At 17.2% G+C, this 21500-nt stretch overlaps 6 protein-coding genes across 6 annotated transcripts in view; 3 read left to right on the plus strand and 3 right to left on the minus strand.

Moving 5' to 3' along the window:
- Positions 1-29, minus strand: part of PF3D7_1449900 (conserved protein, unknown function) — a gene marked incomplete at both ends in the record, with an annotated part of 1023 nt that extends 994 nt beyond the window's left edge. The window contains one exon of the mRNA XM_001348613.1: positions 1-29. This exon is cut by the window's left edge and continues 994 nt beyond it. Coding sequence (XP_001348649.1) covers positions 1-29 — 29 coding nt within the window.
- Positions 30-2792: 2763 nt separating this feature from the next.
- Positions 2793-5083, plus strand: PF3D7_1450000 (serine/threonine protein kinase, putative; the record flags this gene model as incomplete). Its single annotated transcript, XM_001348614.2, has 9 exons — positions 2793-2829; positions 3010-3121; positions 3252-3312; positions 3493-3625; positions 3788-4131; positions 4284-4402; positions 4522-4612; positions 4721-4806; positions 4936-5083. The coding sequence occupies 9 exons, from the start codon at positions 2793-2795 to the stop codon at positions 5081-5083; spliced, it is 1131 nt and encodes a 376-aa protein (XP_001348650.2).
- Positions 5084-6620: 1537 nt separating this feature from the next.
- PF3D7_1450100 (signal recognition particle subunit SRP54) lies at positions 6621-8123 on the minus strand (the record flags this gene model as incomplete). Its single annotated transcript, XM_001348615.1, has 1 exon — positions 6621-8123. One exon carries the CDS (start codon positions 8121-8123, stop codon positions 6621-6623), a length of 1503 nt encoding a protein of 500 aa, XP_001348651.1.
- Positions 8124-10790: 2667 nt separating this feature from the next.
- On the plus strand, positions 10791-11437 carry PF3D7_1450200 (conserved Plasmodium protein, unknown function; the record flags this gene model as incomplete). Its single annotated transcript, XM_002585422.1, has 2 exons — positions 10791-10821; positions 11088-11437. 2 exons carry the CDS (start codon positions 10791-10793, stop codon positions 11435-11437), a joined length of 381 nt encoding a protein of 126 aa, XP_002585468.1.
- Positions 11438-11640: 203 nt separating this feature from the next.
- On the plus strand, positions 11641-14238 carry PF3D7_1450300 (NADPH--cytochrome P450 reductase, putative; the record flags this gene model as incomplete). The annotated part of the gene is made up of 1 exon (XM_001348616.1): positions 11641-14238. The coding sequence occupies one exon, from the start codon at positions 11641-11643 to the stop codon at positions 14236-14238; it is 2598 nt and encodes an 865-aa protein (XP_001348652.1).
- A 697-nt stretch (positions 14239-14935) lies between these two features.
- Positions 14936-20770, minus strand: PF3D7_1450400 (zinc finger protein, putative; the record flags this gene model as incomplete). The annotated part of the gene is made up of 2 exons (XM_001348617.1): positions 14936-18280; positions 18581-20770. The coding sequence occupies 2 exons, from the start codon at positions 20768-20770 to the stop codon at positions 14936-14938; spliced, it is 5535 nt and encodes a 1844-aa protein (XP_001348653.1).
- Positions 20771-21500: the final 730 nt, after the last annotated feature.

The following is a 21500-nucleotide window of genomic DNA, read 5'->3' on the forward strand; positions in this document are numbered from 1 at the left end:
TTGAAATCGTCATAAATTGTTTCATCCATTTTTTATTTATTTATACAAAAAATCACATGTACATATTCTTAAATGGTAAACAAATATTAGCACAAAATTAAATATATAAATATATAAAGATATATACGAAGTTATTTTATATAAACTTATTCAAATAACAAAAAATAAAAAAAAAATAAAAAAAATCATAAACAAATAAGTAATGTATTATATATTTATACACAAAATATGAAAACAGTTTATTCGCATTTTACTAAAAAGTATTAAATCCTATTATAAGATAAATATAAACAAAAAAAAAAAAAAAAAAAAAAAAAAAAAAAGACTACATTACACAAAAAATATACATTAAATGAATTAATATTTATTATATATATTTCATGAATATATTATATGCATATATAATATATATATATATATATATATATATACAATTTATTAGCCATGCCTTTATTTATTTTGTATTAAACAGAAAAATAGAAAAAAAAATAAAAAGAAAAAAAAAATAAAAAGAAAAGAAATGAAAAGAAAAGAAAAGAAGTTATGAATTTTTCTTTTTCTTTTAAAAAAAAAATAATAGTTCTATAATAATTACATTGAAAAAGTAAAATAGCACATAGAAAAATTTACATATACACGTAAAAATATACATTTTACATTTTAACATAAAAGTATTATATATATATATATATAATTAATATATTTTTAGTAAATTTTATTTTTATATATAAATATGCATTATTAAAAATATATAAATTTTTAATATGTATGAAGTATTATATATTATATTATTATTATTTTATTTTTTTTTTTTTTTTAATTTCTCTTTCTCTTTTTTTTTTTTTTTTTTTTTTTTTTATTTTTCCCTGAGCCCTGCTTTTAGATCAATATTAATGAGCAATATATATATATATATTATAATATATATTATACATAATAGTTTTATTAAGAAAAAAAGAAAATAGGGTTCAATATAATTATATATATATTATATATATATATATAATAAACATATATATAAAAATAATTAGAAAAAAAAAAAAAACCTAATTTTTTTTTTTTTTTTTTTTTTTTTTTTTCCAACTTGAAAAATTAAAAATAAATACTATTTTATTTAGAGTAAAAAATTTACTTTTTTATTTATATATTTTTTAATAAAAACACAAATATTATATATATATACATATTATAATATATATTTAATATATATATATGTTATAAATTTATTATTATATAAAATTATTTCTTGATTTCAATTTGTTTTCTTTTTTTTCCTTTTTTACCTTTTTCTAATTTTTAAGTAATCAAAAGATAATTTTATATTATAATAATATATATATATATATATATATTTTTTTTATATTATAATTTTTGCTGTATTAAAAACACCTTATTTAGAATTAGTATTGAGATTATTTTAAGAAACCAACAAAAGAGAATTATTTATATATTTATATATTTAAATATTATATATATATAAAATTTTGAACATTTATTTTTTTAGAAATCATTTGAGGATTTCTATATATATATAAATATACATATAATAAATATTTATTTATATAGTTTTCTACTATTTATTATATATATATTGAATACTTTACTTTCTTCATTTTTTTTTCTTTTTTCATTCATTAATTGTTTTTTTTTTTTTTTTCCTTTATTTTTATATATGAATAATATAATTTGTACATTCATATATATATATTATTTTTTTATTTAAAGATTTTATAAATTTTTTTTGCATGCTTAGATTTATATTTTATATATGAGAATAAGTATTATATGTTCCTTGTATTTCATATAGTTATATATATATTATTAATTAAGCACACATTATTTTTATAATAAAGTTCAATAATGTGGAAATATATAATAATTATTTATTTTTAAAAAAATTATTATTTAAAGCTTGCTTGTATTTACATATTATATATATATATATATATATATACTCAATTTTTATGATCACAAAGAATTTATAATTAATCAATATTCTTTGGCTTGTTATTTAAAAGTCTTATTAATGTTATATATTCTTTTATATATTAGACATTCTTTAAAATATTTATTTTTTTATTTTCCAATTTTTTATCTTTCGTTTCCTTTTTTTTTTTTTTTTTTTTTTGATGTTGTTTATATATATATATATTGTATATTTATATGACATTCTATATTTTGTTTTTTTGTATTTCATGTATTTATATATTTTTACACAATGTTATAGATTTATATTTTAACGAATAATATTTTATATATATATATATATATATATATGTATAAATGTGACAATATAAGGATATATATTGTTCTATATATATATATATATATTTATGCCTACTTTTATATATATTTGTAGCATCACATATAAATAAATTTCATTTGAAAGAATGTCTTTTAATTTTTTTTAATCCATTATTACTTTTTAATATTTTATATTTTATATTTCGTTTTACCTTTTTTCTTTTTTTTTTTTTTTTTTTTTGTTCTATTAACTATTGTAGAATCTTACATTTTTCTTTTTTTTTTTATATAATATTCAAAAGGAAAAATAAAAAAATACATATATAAAACATTTTATGTATGGCTATATAATCATTATATATAGTAGTATATATATATGGATAAATTTATATTTAGAATGAATACCTTACATATCATTTTGTATTTTACATGACCTTGAATTTTATATTTTAAATATTATGTATATCTTTTTGTAATAACCCCAAAGACATATAAAACAAACAAAAAAAACAAAAAATAAAATAAGAAAAAATAGAAAAAAAAAAAAAATGGGGTCAACAATAAGTAAAAGAAAAAACAATACAGGTAAAATAATAAATAAATAAATAAATAAATGAATAAATATATATATATATATATTGTGCATATATTAAAAAAGTAAAATGAAAATTTGTTTTATCCTATATTGTATATTCATTATATATTAAAAAAAAATTACTTTTTTTTTTTTATTTTTATTTTTATTTTTAATTTTAATTTCCGTAGATAAAAATGTGAAGGACGAATCAGTTGAAAATAAGAGACAAAAAAAAAACGAGGAAAATGATTCAAATTTAGAATTTATTAAAAAATATAAAATAATTAATAAAATTGGAGAGTAAGAAGAAATAGAAATGAAAATAGCATATTAATAAAAACAAAACATATAATATATTTATATAATATATATAATATATTTTGTATATATTTTTATTATATATGTTCTTTTTTTTTTTTTTTTTTTATAGTGGTAATTTTTCCAAAGTATTTTGTTGTCGAGGAGAGAATAAAAAAAAATGTGCAATGAAGGTAACAAAATTTTATATCATGCTTCATGTTTTTTTTTTTTATAAAGAATAAATATATATATAATATTGAGAGTAATAATATATATGTATATAATATGTACAATTTTATGTTATTTTATTTTATGTTATTTTATTTTATTATTTATTTATTTATTTATTTTTTTTTTTTATAACCTTTTAGCTGATGTGCTGTCCACTCAAAAAAACATCTCATTATAATTGCTTTAAGAGAGAGTTATTTATTATGAAAACGATAAATAATAAACATCCGTACATTGTAAAAATACTTGATTATCATGAGAAAATATGGAAAAGTAATGAGAAAAAAAAAAAAAAATAATAATAAATAAGAAAAGAAATAAGGAAAATAACAATAATATAAATAGATTGAAGTTCATATGATATATATATATATATATATATATATATATTTATATATATTTCTTATTTTATTTTATTTTTTTTTTTTTTTGTAGAATATTATATTGTAAAATTAATACTGGAATATTGTGAAGGAGGGAATTTATTTGAGTATATAAAAATTAATGGTAGTTGTACACACTCTGAAGCTAGAGTGATAATAATAAAATTAACAAAAACAATTCAATATATAAATTCATTGAAAATTATGCATAGAGATATTAAACCAGAAAATATTTTACTTCGAACAAAAGATAATATAAAAAGTGTAGTCCTTTCAGATTTCGGTCTAGCCAAAATAACTCCCTCAAATCAGTCTGTTGTTAAAAGTAGATCTGTTTGTGGTAGTGACTTTTATTTGGCACCCGAAATTATAAAGAATAAAGAATATGGAATAAAGGTAAAAAAAAAAAAATAAAATAACGACTACGATGTTATAGCAAATATAATAATATTATATATATATATATATATATATATATATATATATTATATTATTTTATATTATTATTATTTTATTTTATTTTATTTTATTTTTTTTTTTTTGAATAGATCGATATATGGAGTTTGGGAGTTTTAATATTTTTTATTATAACTGGAAAAGTACCCTTTACTGGAAAAAATGCTAATGAATTATATAACAACATACTTAAAGCAAATATACCTGAACTGTAATAAAAAAAAATAAATATAATAATAATGTTATAAGTATATTGATGATATATTAAATATGTATATATTATTTTCATTTTTTTTTTTTTTTTTTTTTTATTTTCTTATTTTATTGCAGATTATCAAAAGAGAAATCTTTAAATATTCAACCTGGATTAAAAAATTTATTAGAAAATATTTTGGTCCATGATCCGGATCAAAGATTTAGTGTAATAACATAAATAAAAAAAAAAAAAATGATTTTGTATATATATTATATATATATATATTTATTATATATATGTTATTTTTTTTTTTTTTTTTTTTTTTTTCTCCAGTGTGCTGACATTTTAAATCATAGATGGATAAGAGGAACTCTTACAAGCTGTGAATTTAAAATATTTAATTCCGCATCATATATAAAGTAATAAACAAATATAATAATTAAAAAGGAAAAGGATTCATTAAATTAATTATAATATTTACATATATATATATGTAGATACATATACCATTATATTTTTATTTTTTATTTTTTATTTTTTATTTTTAGAAAACTAAGATTGGACAAGAAAAAAGCTAGTTATGATGAAGAAGCTAAGGATAACCAAATAAAAGATAAGTCTTTTGAAAATGAAAAAGATTCATTTGCTAATAAAAAAAAAAGATATACTTTCTTTTTGAAAAAAATAACGAATTAATAATTGTCCATTTTTTCTTTTTTTTTTTCTTTTTATTTTATACCTAATTAAATAATATTAGCCGTACAATTTAAAGATAATAAAAATAAAAAAAAGAAAATATTTGTCTTAATAAAATATATATATATATATATATTTATTCATATTTCAAATTAAATTTTGTTTATTTTGTTATTTGTATATTTTTTTTTTTTTTCAAATTTTTTTAAATATGTTTCTTAACATATAATAAATGAAGAAAAATATATATATGTGTGTATATATATATATATATTTCTTTTTCTCCTATGTTTTTTCTTTTATTATTTTTTTTTTTTTTTTTTTTTTTTTTGATTTTAATTACACATTGTTATTTGTATATATCTATATATATATATATATATATTATATATATTATATATATATGTATATATTATATATGTATATATTTTATTATAATCTTTCCTTTCCTTTCCTTTATGCATACTATATTATTCTTTAATCTTTTTAAATAAATCCTCATATATATATGTATATGATATTTGAATTATACATATATATATATTTATATTTAACTATCATATGAATATTTTATTTATAATTATTTACATTTGACTATTATATTATAAAAATAAATAAAAATCCAATGTCTATATGTTTTTATATTTTTATTTATTTCTTTCTTATATCCAAATGGATATTTCCAAATTGTAGACTTTCTTATTTTTTTTTTTTTTTTCGTGCAAGAACTAAAAATATAAAAAAATAAATTATATATGAATTTATTATATATATGTATTATTCCTATAATTATTAATAGAGATATTTCAATATAAATATTACTTAAAAATTAAAATGAAGACATATATATATAATATATATATATATATATACATTTTAGTACTGTTATAAGGTGATAACAAAAATAAAATTATAATAATATTAAAAGTTATTTTAAATAATGGGGATGATATAAATAATTATAGAAAAAAATAGAACAAAAAAATAAAGGAAAATAATTATAAATCATTCACATGTAAAAATGTAAATAAAAAAATAAAAAATTATATACATATAAAGGAAATATATATATTATATATATATATATATATATTTATATATTTGTACATATAATATCTTCTTTTTAATTATATATAATGCGAAAATGTAATAAAACATTTTCCTCCTTTTTTTTTTTTTTTTTTTTTTTTTTTTTTTTCTCCTCTGTCCATTTCATTAAAAAAATGAGCCATACATAAAAAAAAGAAAAAAAAGATGATATATTATGAAATAATTTTTTTTCTTTATTGGTCAAAATGGTATATACAAATTAAAAAAAAAAAAAAAAAAAAAAAAAAAAAAAGACACTATGTTTTACCGTATATGGATAATATATAATTAAATAAATATATATACCTATATATATATATATATATATATATATATATATATATATATATATATATATATATATATTTATTTATTTATTTTTATATATACATATTTTATTTTTTTATTTAAGTTCATATATATTTTTTTTATTTTTTCCATTAAAAATTTATTTTTTAAGACCCATTTGCTTCATCATGTTAGCCATTGATACCCCCAAGTCATCCATTTTTGTAAATTCTTTTAAAATGTTGACCATATTATTAGCTCCTCCTAATTGTTTTAACATATTTGGATCCATTATATTATTCATTTTGCTCATGAATTGTTTTTGGTTTCTCATTAAATTACTTATGTTATTTTCTCTTAATCCTAATTTTCCCATTTTTACAACCATTTTTTGTAAGAATTTGAATTGTTCTAAAAGTTCTTTAATATCTTGAAGGCGAGTACCGGACCCCTTTACAATTCTTAAGCATCTACTATCATTAAGTGGTTTAATACAATCTAATTCTTCATTTGTCATAGAATCCATAATTACCATAAATTTCTTTATTTTATCGATTCCTTCTTTTTCCGTACCTTTACTAATTAAATTATTACCAAAACCTGGTATCATAGACATAACTTTACTAAGACTACCCATTTTAAATACATTTTGAAATTGATCGTACATATCTCTCAAAACAAATTTTCCTTTAGATAATCTATTCATTAATTCAGGTTGTTTATCTATATCTATAACTTCTTTAATAGTAGATACAAGTCCACTAATATCTCCTAAGCCTAATAATCTAGATACAAAAGATTTTGCTTCGAATTTTTCAAAATCATTAACATGTTCCCCTGTTCCTATAAATGTTATAGGACATCCGGTAGCAGCTACGGCAGATAAAGCTCCACCACCTTTAGCATGCCCATCTATCTTTGTTATAATTATACTTCCTAAGGATACAGAATTTTTAAATGCCATAGCTTGATCATGACAACTTTGGCCAATATGGCTATCAATAACAAAAATAATTTCTTCTGGTTGTATAGAATTTTCTACTTGTATCATTTCTTCAAATAATTCATTTTCTTGTTTATGTCTCCCCGAACTATCTACAATTATTAAATCATATTTATCTTTTAAAAAAGCATTTACACCATCAGTAGCTATTTTTACGGGATCTACTTCTGAATAACTACCATAAAAGGGAATTTTTACTTTGGCTGCATTTTGTTTTAATTGATCGAATGCACCTGCTCTGAATGTATCAGCACATACTAAAGCAGTCTTAAAACCTTTCTTTTGATAATAATGTGCATATTTTGTACAAGTTGTTGTCTTCCCACTTCCTTGTAGTCCTACAAATAATATAACATTTCTTTTACCTTTCACCGGGTTGTAACCCTCTTTTTTTCCTTCTAATAATTTTATTAATTCTTCTACCACATATTTTTGTACTAGCTTCTTTTTATTGTTTCCATATATATCTATATTCTTTTCTATATTATTCTTTATATTACTCTTAATATCTTTTAAATAACTAACATTTATATCAGATAATATTAAGGCCCTTATTATTTCTTTTAAACATTCTTCTATTACAACATCGTCTGCTAACGTCGATGTTTGAAGTTTTCGAAAAGCGTTCGTAATTTGCGTACCTAGTTCTGTTAACACCATTTTTTTATATATAATGACAAGATCGTTTTTATTTCCTTTTTTTTTATTGTACAAAAATATCAAAAAGGATGTATAAATTATAAGGTAATTAAATAAATAAATAAATATATATATATATATATATATATGTTATATTATATAGGATAATCTAATACCTCAGGTGTCTTTTATCACCTCGGTTATAATAATAACCATATTAAAAAATAAAATATAAAAAGGTTAATGTGAAAATAAAGATAAATATATAAACATATAAATATTTATATATATATATATATATATATATATATATATATATATATATATATATATTTATATATATATAACAACACCAAAAAAAAAAAAAAGAAAAAAGAAAAACAAAAAAATATGAATACCAGTTTTCTTTTTTCTCTTTACGATAAACCTACACAGAATGAATGAACGAATGTATGAATGTATGAACGAATGTATGAATGTAAGAACGAATGTATGAATGTATGAACGAATATATGAATGCATTAACGAATATATGAATGCATTAACGAATGTATGAATGTATAAATAAATATATATTTTCACAAGTAAAAATTTTAATGTGTATAATTCTCTATAAAAAAAAAAAAATATATATTATACAATAATAAATGGGTGAAGAAAAAAATAAAGAAAAAAATAAAGAAAAAAAAAAAAAAAAAAAAGGGGAGGAGATGGAATATTACATAAAATATATTTAAAAAAACATAATTAAATAGTTATAAATATTTATATCTTTAAAATTTTTTTTTTTTTTACTACATGATATATATGTATTATTTTGTTGCATATGTCCATATGGAAACATCTTTAAAAAAAAAGTATATAAAGAGTTCAACAACACTCTCAAATTATAAACATATTTATAAATATATATATATATATATATATATATTCTACTAATCATAATAAATCATCAATTATATATTTATATATATACTTTTTATATATATAGATAAATATATATATAATGACTCCAAAAAAAATAATACATAAATATAATCAAACATAAATATATTTTAAAAATTTATATTATTCTTATATAAAAATTTTATAATAATTATTATTATATTGTATTTTTTTATTGTATGTGATTATTATAATTATATTTTAACTATATTATATAATTTTTACTGTTACATAAATATATATATATATATATATATATATATATATATATATATATATTTATTTATTTATTTGTGAAAATAAATGAAAAAAGAAAAAAAAAAAAGAAAAAAAAAAAAAAAAAAAACTTATCTTTATATTATTAATTCCTCAAAATTATATAATAAAATATGGTATTATATACATAGTAGTAATTATAAGAATATATTAATAACTATATAAAACATAATAAAAAAAATGAAAAAAATGAATTTTTCAAAAAAAAAAAAAAAAATAAATAAATAAAAATAAAAAAAAATATAAAAAGAAATAAGTATATATATTTTATGAATAATATATATATATATATATATATATATATATATTAAAACAAATAATATTCAATGTATATTTTTTTTTTTATTATATACAAATATATAATATTATATATAATTATACGTATAAAAATATATTTATATTATGAATATATAATTAATAATTATAAATATATTTTTTATTTAATATATATGTCATCCATAATATTTTAACATTTAAAAAAATGATGTATTATATATATTATATATATATAATAAATATATATGTTATATATTATATACATGCACAAAAGCAACACAAAAAAAAAAAAAAAATATATATATATATATATATATTTATTTATTAATAATCATCTTTATATTTTTTAATTATTTATATTAATATTTAATTTAATTACTATATCTATGTAATATATATGTATTTTTTTTTTTTTTAACTTATAAAATTTAGAAAAATAAATTATACTTCACAACATATATTAATATATATATTCCTACAATGGCATAATAATATTAATATATAGTATGTTATTTATTTTTCTATATAAATGTGAAAAGTTCTTTTTTTTTTTTTTTTTTCCTTTTAATATATATATATATATATATATATATATATACATGTTATGTTAAAAGTTGAGGCAATAAAGAACAAAAAAAAAAAAAAAAAAAAATACTATAATATATATTTTTTTATATTTATTTGTATTTCTTTATGCTTCTAGATTTTTTTATATATATTCAAGAACATGTCAGGAGTTGTATATATATATATATATATATATGAATGAAGATTTACAAAAAGATATATTCTTTTCCAATATTCGATATTGTTAAAATTACAATATTTTTTAGATATATTCAAGAGTATCAAAAATAATTTATTATTCATACATATATTTATTATATTAATACATTATAAATTATATTTTCTTTTAAACTTTTTTTTTTTTTTTTTTTTTTTGTTTCTGTTTTCTTTTGTGTGTAATAATGTCACTAATTAAAGAATAAATTTTTTGCTGTAATTTTTTTTCAATAAAAAAATAAAATAATATAAGGGATTATTATCTTATTATATTTAAATATAAATATAAATATAAATATAAATAAATAAATATATATATATATATATATATATATATATATACAATAAACCAATATTTTTTTATTATTATTTTATTTTATAAAATTCTCTTCTTGAATTTTTATAATAATGATAAGTTCTAAATCTACCGATATTGCAGGTATAATTCTAGAAAATCTATTTATTAGTATATGGAAATTATTATTTCATAATAGAACTAAAGAGATAACATAATTTTTAAAAAAGAAGCAAAATGATATGTACATAATATATTTTTATATATATTAAATATATATTCCTTTTTGTCTTTAATTATTTATTTATTTTTTTTTTTTTATTTTTATTTATTTTTTTTTTTTTATTTTTATTTATTTTTTTTTTTTTATTTTTATTTATTTATTTTTTTTTTTTTGATTAATGCTACAGGATTAAATAGCTTAAGAAGCAAAAATATAAACGAAATTTCTCATCTGATCAAAGTTACAAAAGAGAAAAAGAAAAAGTTATGTATTGATAAGAATGAAAGACAAAATATTAAGCAACTTGAAAATTTTGTAAAAGAGCAAAGCAACTGTTTTAATATATGTAAACAAAATTTAAATGAAAGATTAGAAAAAGATCTTAATGAATATATATTTTTTAGTAGTAAGAATAAAATTAATTTGAATGAAGAACATATACAAAAATTACATAAGAATTATAAGAATATTGAACAGGAGTTATGTTATAGTTCTTGTTCTAAAAAATATTCTAGTTTGTTAAATTATAAAACATGATCATCACATAAGAAAATAGATAAAAAAAAAAAAATAAATAAATAAATAAATAACATCATAAAAATAAAAAATATATATATATAAATATATTATTTTATATATTCATATGTTTCATTTGTGTAAATTTTAGTCTTTCATATTTTATTTTATTTTGTCTTATTTTTTTTTATTTTTATTTTATTTTATTTATATGTGGCCATAAAATGCGAGAACGCATTTTACTATTATACGGATCCGAATATGGAACCTCATATGATTGTTGTCGAAATATTTATTACGAATTGTACACAAGTTTCGATATAGATTTTTTTTCATTGAACGAAATAAATATTATTAGTCTTTATAAATATGATAATATCGTTATTATTGTTAGTACTACCGGATATGGTTGTTGTCCTCATAACATGTCACAATTTTGGCTAGCTCTACATAATAATAATTTAATTTTTTATGATAATATGAAATTTCATTTATTTGGATTAGGAGATAGTTCATATGATAATTATAATCAAGTAGCTAAGAAATTAAAAAAAAAATTAAAATCATTAAATGCAAATATTGTAAATTATAGTCTAGGAAATTATCAGCATCCATCTATGCATTTTTCTAATTTTAATATATGGAAAAATAATTTATATACCTTCTTAAAAAAGAACTATTATAATTTCGATATAAACACAGACGCTCCCTTATTATATGATGTAATAATTTGTGAGGATAATAAGAATGAAAATCATGTGAACAGTGAAAATTTTAATAAGAAAAAGAAGAATATTTATGATAAAACACATAAGGAAGATAATACAAATATTATTAATAATAATAATAATAATAATATGAATAATATGAATAATATGAATAAAATGAAAAATACAAGTTTTCTTCTTAAAAATGTTGAAACTTTTAATATTGATGACCATTTTTGTAAATTATTAAATTATAACAAATTTGTAGTTACAAAAAATGAAAGATGTACAAATATAAATTATGAAAGAGATGTAAGATATATGAATTTAATAACAACAGATGAATGTTCCAATATATGTGGCTTGATTAAAGTCCATCCTTTTTTGGATATAAATAAAACCAAAGAATTATTAAAATTATTAAAAATTAATTACAATGATTATATTGTAATAATTCCAAATAAAAATTTAAATAATAAAGAAAGTATCTATTTACCAATAAATAAAAAAATAAAAGTATTAGATTTATTTATATATTTCTTAGATCTAAATAAAATTGTTACACCTTTCTTTTTTACTTATTTAACTACGAGAACGTGTAGTGAAATTCATCGTAACAAATTTTATAAAATAGCAGATACTATTAATATATCTGATTATTTTTCTTATGTATATCAAGATAAAAGGTCATACTTTGATATCATGTTCGATTTTTATAATTATATTAATATAGATATTAATTTCTTAATTAATACATTACCAAATATACAGGACAGAAGTTATTCCATATTAAATATATTTACTACATATACAAATATAGATAATTATAATTTTTTTAATATATATAATTTATATGTTAGTCAAAAATTTTTAAACATGTTACATTTTTTAAAGACCAACATTATTTCAAATCATTTATTAGATATACAAAATGTAAATTCTGTACAAAAGTTACAAAGTCATGTTCCTCATTCGTATGGTAATCATATATCAAATGGTTGTTCAGAAAACACCGGATTAACCTATTCAAAAATTTTGGGTAATGTATATAAAAAAATTTTAAAAAGAATTAAAGGCGAAACACAAAATAAGGATAATACAAACAAATATACATATATGTATAAACAAAATATAATAGAATTATTAGTATGTTTATATAAAATAGAAATAAATAAAAATAAAACATTAAAAGGATTATGCTCAGATTATTTAATTAATTTAAATCCAGGATCTTTTGTATATTCCAAAATCGAAAATAGTATGCTAGCTCTAAATAAAAATATATTTAATTTAGATTACACAATTTTATATATATCTGTAGGGGCTGCTTTTAGTAGTCTTATACAAGTACTAAGACATCGACATTATTTATATTCGACAAAATATTTAGAAAGTAACCATGATAAAAATAAGAATGTAAAACAAAATGAGCATGATTATAAAAATACAAAAATAAAAGAAAAAAAAGATTTGCTCTTTCTTGGATTTAGGCAAAAATCCCAAGATTTTTATTTTAAAGATGAGATGAAAAGTTATTTATATTTTAGTTATATTTTCTTGGCGTTCTCACAAGATGTTGAAGATAAGTTTGTTTATTATAATAAGTTAAACTGTAATGATAGTTCAAGGAAATGGGTCGAAGATAATATAATAAGTAATAATAATAATGTTAATGATAATAATGATAATAATAATAATAATGTTAATGATAATAATGTTAATGATAATAATGTTAATCGTAATAATCATAGTAATAACCATTGTAATAATAATGACTGTTCTTATAATATTTATAATGAAAACCATTTCGAGGAACATGAACAAAATTATTTTAAAATGTCGTACGAACAAATGATTAATACATTACAAAAAAAAAAAAAAATTTATGTGACTGATATTATTTTAATGTTACAAAATACTATATATGATTTATTAAAAGAAAAAAACACAATCATACTTATAGCAGGGAAATCAAGACCATTTTCTCAAAATTTAATTAAAACATTTGCAGATATTATAAAAAATAAAGAACCGAATAAAAACATGGAAGAGATTAATTTGTTTATTAAAAAAAAAATTGATGATTTCTCTATTATACTAGAATCTTGGTATTAATTTTGTTATTATATATATATATATATATATATATATATATAATTAAGTAGGTAAATAAAATATTAAGAGCGCTCCAAGACAATTGCACATATTTTTTATAAAATACTAATATTCTTCTTTCAATTTATAAAATAAATATAGAAAAAAGGAAACAATAATTTAATAAATAAGTAAATAAATAAATATACATAATTATATATATATATATATATATATATATATATATTTATATGTTAACGAATTAAAGGAATATTTTTCCTCTAAATAAATAAAAAATATGTGTATTATTTTTATGACTCCTTTTTTTTTAATAAATATATGATTTATTTATATATAAAATTTAGATAGACCTTTTTATGAATCTATCATCTTTGTATTAATTATTTTTCTTTACAAAAATGTGGTTGTACACAAACAAAAAAAATATAAAATATATTTGAAAATGTTTTATTATATATATATATATATATATATATATATATTATTACTCAAAATATGCGTGGGAAAAATAATATTTTTAAATATAATATTTTTATAAAAATAAATTTTTTGCAACAAAAAATGGAAAAAAATATACAAAAAAAAAAAAATTTTTTTTTGTATTTGTAAATATCTAATTGTATGGATAAAACATAAATATTATATATATATATATATATATATATATATTTATTTATTTATTTATACTTTAATTTTGTTATAATACGCTGTCACATAGTTCACATTTTTTTCTTTCACATGGATTATCATATGTACAAATATTACATCTCTTAACTTTATTTTTCTTTTTAATTGTATATGTAACATTACTTTCTGTAGAATTAATATATGATTGGTAATTTAGAGCAAATGATGAAGAGGATTGTTCGTATGAATTCTTTTCATTTTTACATTTGGATGAGGAATTTTGTTTTTTATTTTGTATATTTTTATTATTATTTATTTCATTTTGTAAAATATGAGAATGATTATTTTTATTGTTATTTTTTTTATTTTCTTCAGTAGATTGAAGAAGAGGAAAATCATCTTCATTAAATTTTTGTGAATTATTATTTTTGGTTTTCTTTTTATCCTTATTTTTTTCTACATTTTTTTTTGTTTTCTCATTAGTAATAAGTGATGGATAATTATTACTATCTAAAAATAAATTATTGGTATCTTTTATGGTAGTTAAATTACATTTGTTATTTTCATTTTTATTTTTTTTATTATCTATATTTTTAATTTTATCTAATAAATTTTTATTTGAACATGTATTTTCTTTATTTATAATTTGTGAGTATTCTTTTGGAAGTTTTTTTTTGTTTTTATCTTTTTTATTTTTTGAAGATTCTAATAAATCATTTTCTTCGTTTAGTTTTTCTTTTTTATCATCTCCTAAAGGTAAGGGTGGGTATTCTAAATCTAGGTTATTTATTTTAGTATTTACATATGATTCTTTACTCATTTCTACTTTATTTTTGTAGGAATTAATATTTGTTTTTGTATTTTTTGTGCTTTGTGTTTTATTACTGCTATTAGTTTTGATGCTTGACGTGCGGTTATTTTTGTTATGATTATTATTTACAACATTGTTTGATGTATTGATGTTAAATTTGTTATTACTTAAATTATTAATACTTATATTATTATTATTATTATTGTCATAGTTAAGAGATGGGTATTCTTCAGTGGGTGCATTTTTATGGCTACTACCTTTCGATAACATTATTGTGCATATGTAAAAATAAATAGAATATAGTTCATTTAGTTTTGTACTTTTTATAATATTTAAAAATCTATTCCTTAAGGATAAAGATAAATCATATAGATTTGAACAATTCTTCACATCGTTGATTAAAATATTTGTATTTTCTTTATGATTATTTTTTACAGAATTTTTAAAACTTACACTGTAATTATTATAACAACTATTATTATTATTGTTGTTGTTGTTGTTGCTGTTATTATTATTATTATTATTATTGTTATTAATTTTGAGAATATTTTCTATGTCCTTTCTTATACGATAATATTCAGGACCAGTAGATAAACATTCTTCTAACGTTCTTGCATTTACAAAATTTGCAAGATCCTTTGATATGGTTGTTAAGGATATATTATCTACATCTACTGAGATTTTATTTAATATTTTCTTTTTATTTATATTTGATAAATTTATTAATTTATTTATGTTTTCATCCTTTACATATGCTGAAAAATAATTACTTAAGAATAGATAGAAAAAAGAAACTAAATCCACTTTTGGTTGTACATATGGTAATAGATCTAATATTACTTTTTTTGATATATCACATTTTTTATCATATATATTTGTTATAATATTATTATTTGGATTTTTTCTTTTCAAACATTTTTTAATTAATTGATTTATATCTTCCAATTCTGAATATTCACACTCTTCTTTTTTCTTTTTTTGTTCTTCTTGTTCTTCTTGTTGTTGTTGTTGTTGTTCTTTTATGGCTTCTAGTAAAAATGTCGTGTTTTCTAATTTTTTAAAATTTCCGCCTAACATTACCTTTTTACTCTTTTCATTTTTATTACATATTAGAGGTATAACAATATCATTTGTCGATTGGAATTTTTTCGCCTGATTGGTTGGTATATTATTCATATAAATATTACTTTTATCTGAATCATTTATATATACATTACTTGCATGCACATCCTTTGTATGTATATCTTTTCTATATATATCATTACATAATAAAAAGATTTGTTTGACGAATGTGATAACATTTTGAACAGTATGTTTATCAATTTTAAAAAATAAAAATATTAAATATAAGAAACCATATTTACTTAAATATTTTAAGTTAACATTACAATTATTTTCAATCAACATTTTATATTTTAACATATCTTCATCGCATTTATATATAAGTGGATTCTTTCTATAACACATTTCTTGTTCAATTTTTTGATTCTGCATATTATCTTTTTTGTCGAAATTGTTACTACTATTACTACAATTTTTATTATTACTTTTATTATTATTATTACTTTTATTATTATTATTACTTTTATTATTATTATTACTTTTATTATTATTATTATTAGTGCTGTTGTTTATATTATTCATTGTGCTTAAGGAACCTTCAAAATTGAGTCCTTTTTGATTTATGTATATAAATAAAAAAGAATAATATAAAATAAATGATCTATTGTGTATAATTTGAAAAAACAAATATAAATAATTTCTTTCTAAATCTTCTTTATTATATAAAAGATATTCTACTTTTTCCACTACATAATCAAAGAACAATTTTACGATAAAAAATAAATTAGTAAAATTGTGTGTATTATTATATTTACTATTTCCATCATATATATTATTATATTTCATATGGTTTATGTTATTTGTATTATGAGGTTTGTTTTTTGTATGTTGATTATGGATGGATAAAAAATCTTTGAGTATAATATTTTTATTTAATTCAATTATTTCATCTTGATTAAAATACAAAGGATTATCCAATTTTGAGAAATTCTCAAAAACACATAAAATTAAATTTATATCTTCTTTTATAATATACAAAAAAAAAGGTTTCATTGAAAAAAAATATTTAAGAAAATCTACAATCTTACAATCTATATAATAATCAAAATACCAACAATCATAAAACTTTCTAAAATTATAAATACATTTATGTTCCTTAGGATCAATAATATCTGTATCTTCATCATCTCCATTTAAATCATTTGTTTCATTATCCTTATGTGTATATTTATTTTTAGGTTTTTCTCTATAACCACTACTAATACTATTATTATTATTATTACTATTATTATTATTATTATTATTATTATAAAATTGGTCTTGATGCTTTAGGGCATTATTTCTTATTTCACTATAGGACGCCCCTCCAATAGACAATGTTATTTTATTCTTTTTGTTGCTTCCTCTTTGTTCATGTTTTTCAGCTAAATGTAAGCATAAATCTATCTTGTTATCAAAAACAACAAACAAACATTGCTCGTAAAGACACGGGTGATGTTTCTTTTTATAATGCTCAAAGAGATTTTCATAATCTTTATAAACCTAAAATAATAATAAAAGGAATCGTACATATGTGAATATATAAATGTGGCAAATATATATAAGATGTGTAAAAATATATATGTACATAAAAACAAACACATAATTAAATAAAAAAAAAAAAAAAAAAAAAAAAAAATTAAAATATAAAAATATAAAAATATTCATATATACATATATACATATATACATATATTCATACATTCACATATATATATACATATATATATTTTTTTTTTTTTTTTTTTTTTTTTTTTTTTTTTTTTTTTTTTGTGCTTTTGTTTTTATTTCCTTTTGCCTTACATAAAGATGCAACTCCTCGTAATATACCACGTCGTCTATAACATTTTGAATATTTTCTTTCGACTGATTCGGTTTTTTATTAAAACAGAATTTACAAAAGAAATGATATTTATTAACATGCTTCATGTAAGTGTCAAAATCATATAAATATATATTACATAAATGACAATAGATATGTCTAATTTGATATTTTTGATCTCCTATTTTTTCTCCATATTCAATATGAACTTTAATATATCTTTTATAAAATATATTATATTCAAATAGGAAGATATTATCATTATTTCCAACACATATATCACAATATGTTTTATTATGTTCATGCATATGTCTACATAATTCATTTAATTTTTTATAAGAGTAATTTTTTAAATGACTTAATATATTAATATTATCTAAATTTGTAAAACATATTTTATAAAATATGTCAATAACTTTAAAATAATCATCAGATTTTTCTGATTCTTCTTCACTTATATAAAATAAATTTTTTGTATGTTGTTGATATTTATCATATATGGAATCATTTTTTTTTCTTAATAATATTTTCTCATTCTTTATATATATCTGTTCAAAATATTTATCGTCCTTATGGTTCATTTTATATTTTTCTACTTTTCTATTTTGTATCTTTGTCCAATAATCAATACATGGACTAACTAAACAAGAATAGCTAGTTAAAAGTGTACATAAACTAAATATATAGAAATATTCATAGAATATTTTTTTTTCAATATCACCAAATATTTTTGAAAAAAAGGCATACCTTTTTTGTGAATTAATACACGTTACTAAATATTTTATTCTTTTCTTTTTCCATTTTACATATTTTTCATAATAAAAAAATAAATACATATTTTCAACTTTTTTCATATTATTTGTATTATTATTTAATAATGTATCTTTTTTTAATATTTTCCTTAATATTATCACTTCATCATAATAAGAAGAAAAAATTTTCTTTAAATCGTCTTTACAATTCAAATCTTTATGTGTATCGCCATTACCTAACAAGGATTCTTTTGTATGTTCATTTTGCATATGAATGCAATTATTGCAACAACTACTACAATTATTATTATTATTATTATTAATAGTACTATCTTGATTCTGATCCTTGTGGTTATCTTCTTTCGTATATTCCCTCTTATCAGCACAATTATTATCTTTATTTTTATTATTATGTTCCTCTTTTCTATTTTTATCCATAAAACGTTTTGTGTTACTACCTTTTGAACTCTTTTTCTCATTTGTATTTTCTTTTACCCTTGATGTATATTCACTTAATTCTAAGGGCTCGTTTGATGCATACATTAAGCTCTGCTCAACTTCTTTTTCTAGCAAGGTATTTAATAAATTTTCATACGTAAAATGTGTATAGAAATTATTTAAACAAATAAATATATATTCATTATGTTCTTTACAAAAGGGACATTTCATTTGAACTTTATCAAATTCATATTTATATATTTCTTCTTTTTGGTTATCATTTCTTCTATTTCTTGATCTTCTACTATCCATATTAAAAAAAGAATCATTATTATAATTATTATCTCTAAAGGTATAATCACTAGTACTACTACTAACATTACTTCTGTAATAACTACGTTGTGTATTACTAGTAGATGTATTAAGACTTGTACTAATATTATTATTGTTGTTGTTATGATAATTATTATTCGCGGGATAATTTTGTTGGTTATTTAAATTATCATTTTCTTTTTTCTCCATATATAATAAACGATAAAAACATAAAAAACAATATGTGTGATTACATTCTTGTATACATATAAATTTAATTAATTCAAAACATAAACTACATTCTATAAATTTAAAATCAAGTTCTACTTTTTTCAAATCAAAATTTGTTACTTTATATTCTTCTTCATTCATTTCTTTTAAACTATAATGTTCATTTTTTTCCTTTTCTCGAATTATTTTCTCAACTTCCTTTTTTATTATTTTATTTCCATTCTTTTTTATATTATCTATTAAACTATTATATATTATTAAATTATTTTCAATCCTTAAAATATCTGCATCACAATAACTAAATAACTTTCTTATATGATAAGAGATGTTGCTATACTTTTGGTTCCTTTCACTGTGTACATGTTTCTCATCATCATTTTTAAGAAGATCAAATTTGTTGTTACTTCTTACGGTATATTCTTTGTTTCGTCTATGCATTTTTATATAACCTTCTTAATTCTTTTTTTTTTTTTTTTATGATATATTATTATTATATATATATATATATATATATTATAATAACAAGGAAATTTTTAAAATAAAATGAAAAGGATAAAAAACGTAAAAGTATATTATATTATATTATAAAAATATAAATAAACATAATAATGAATAAAGAAAATATGTATTCATATAAATTATGTTTTAAATGGTTTTATAAACTTATAACTATACATATATTCTTATATACAGAAATGATAAAATATATACATATATATATATATATATATATATATATATTTAATAAAACAAAATAACAAAGAACTAATAATTAAGAGAATAAAATAACAATTATACTTAAATTAGAAGAAAAGGCAAATTATTATATATATTATATATTATATATATATATATATATATATTATAATATTATAGTTTCATAAAATTGTATAATAAATAAGATATTTCAGAATAAAATATATAACAATAAATATTATTATATATAAATAATGTATGTATGTAATATATATATTATATATATTACATATATAAAAATATTTTAAAATATTATATAATTATTTTAATTCAGTAAATAATAATATTATAACTTTATTCAAATATTATTCTTTTTTATTGATACTTTTGAAATATATTTTGTCCTGAAAGAAATTTTTTTTTGACATTCTTCTTTTTCTATACAATAAATTTTTAAAATATTTTGTAACAA

This window comes from Plasmodium falciparum (genome assembly GCF_000002765.6).
Source record: "Plasmodium falciparum 3D7 genome assembly, chromosome: 14".
Lineage (NCBI taxonomy): Eukaryota > Apicomplexa > Aconoidasida > Haemosporida > Plasmodiidae > Plasmodium > Plasmodium falciparum.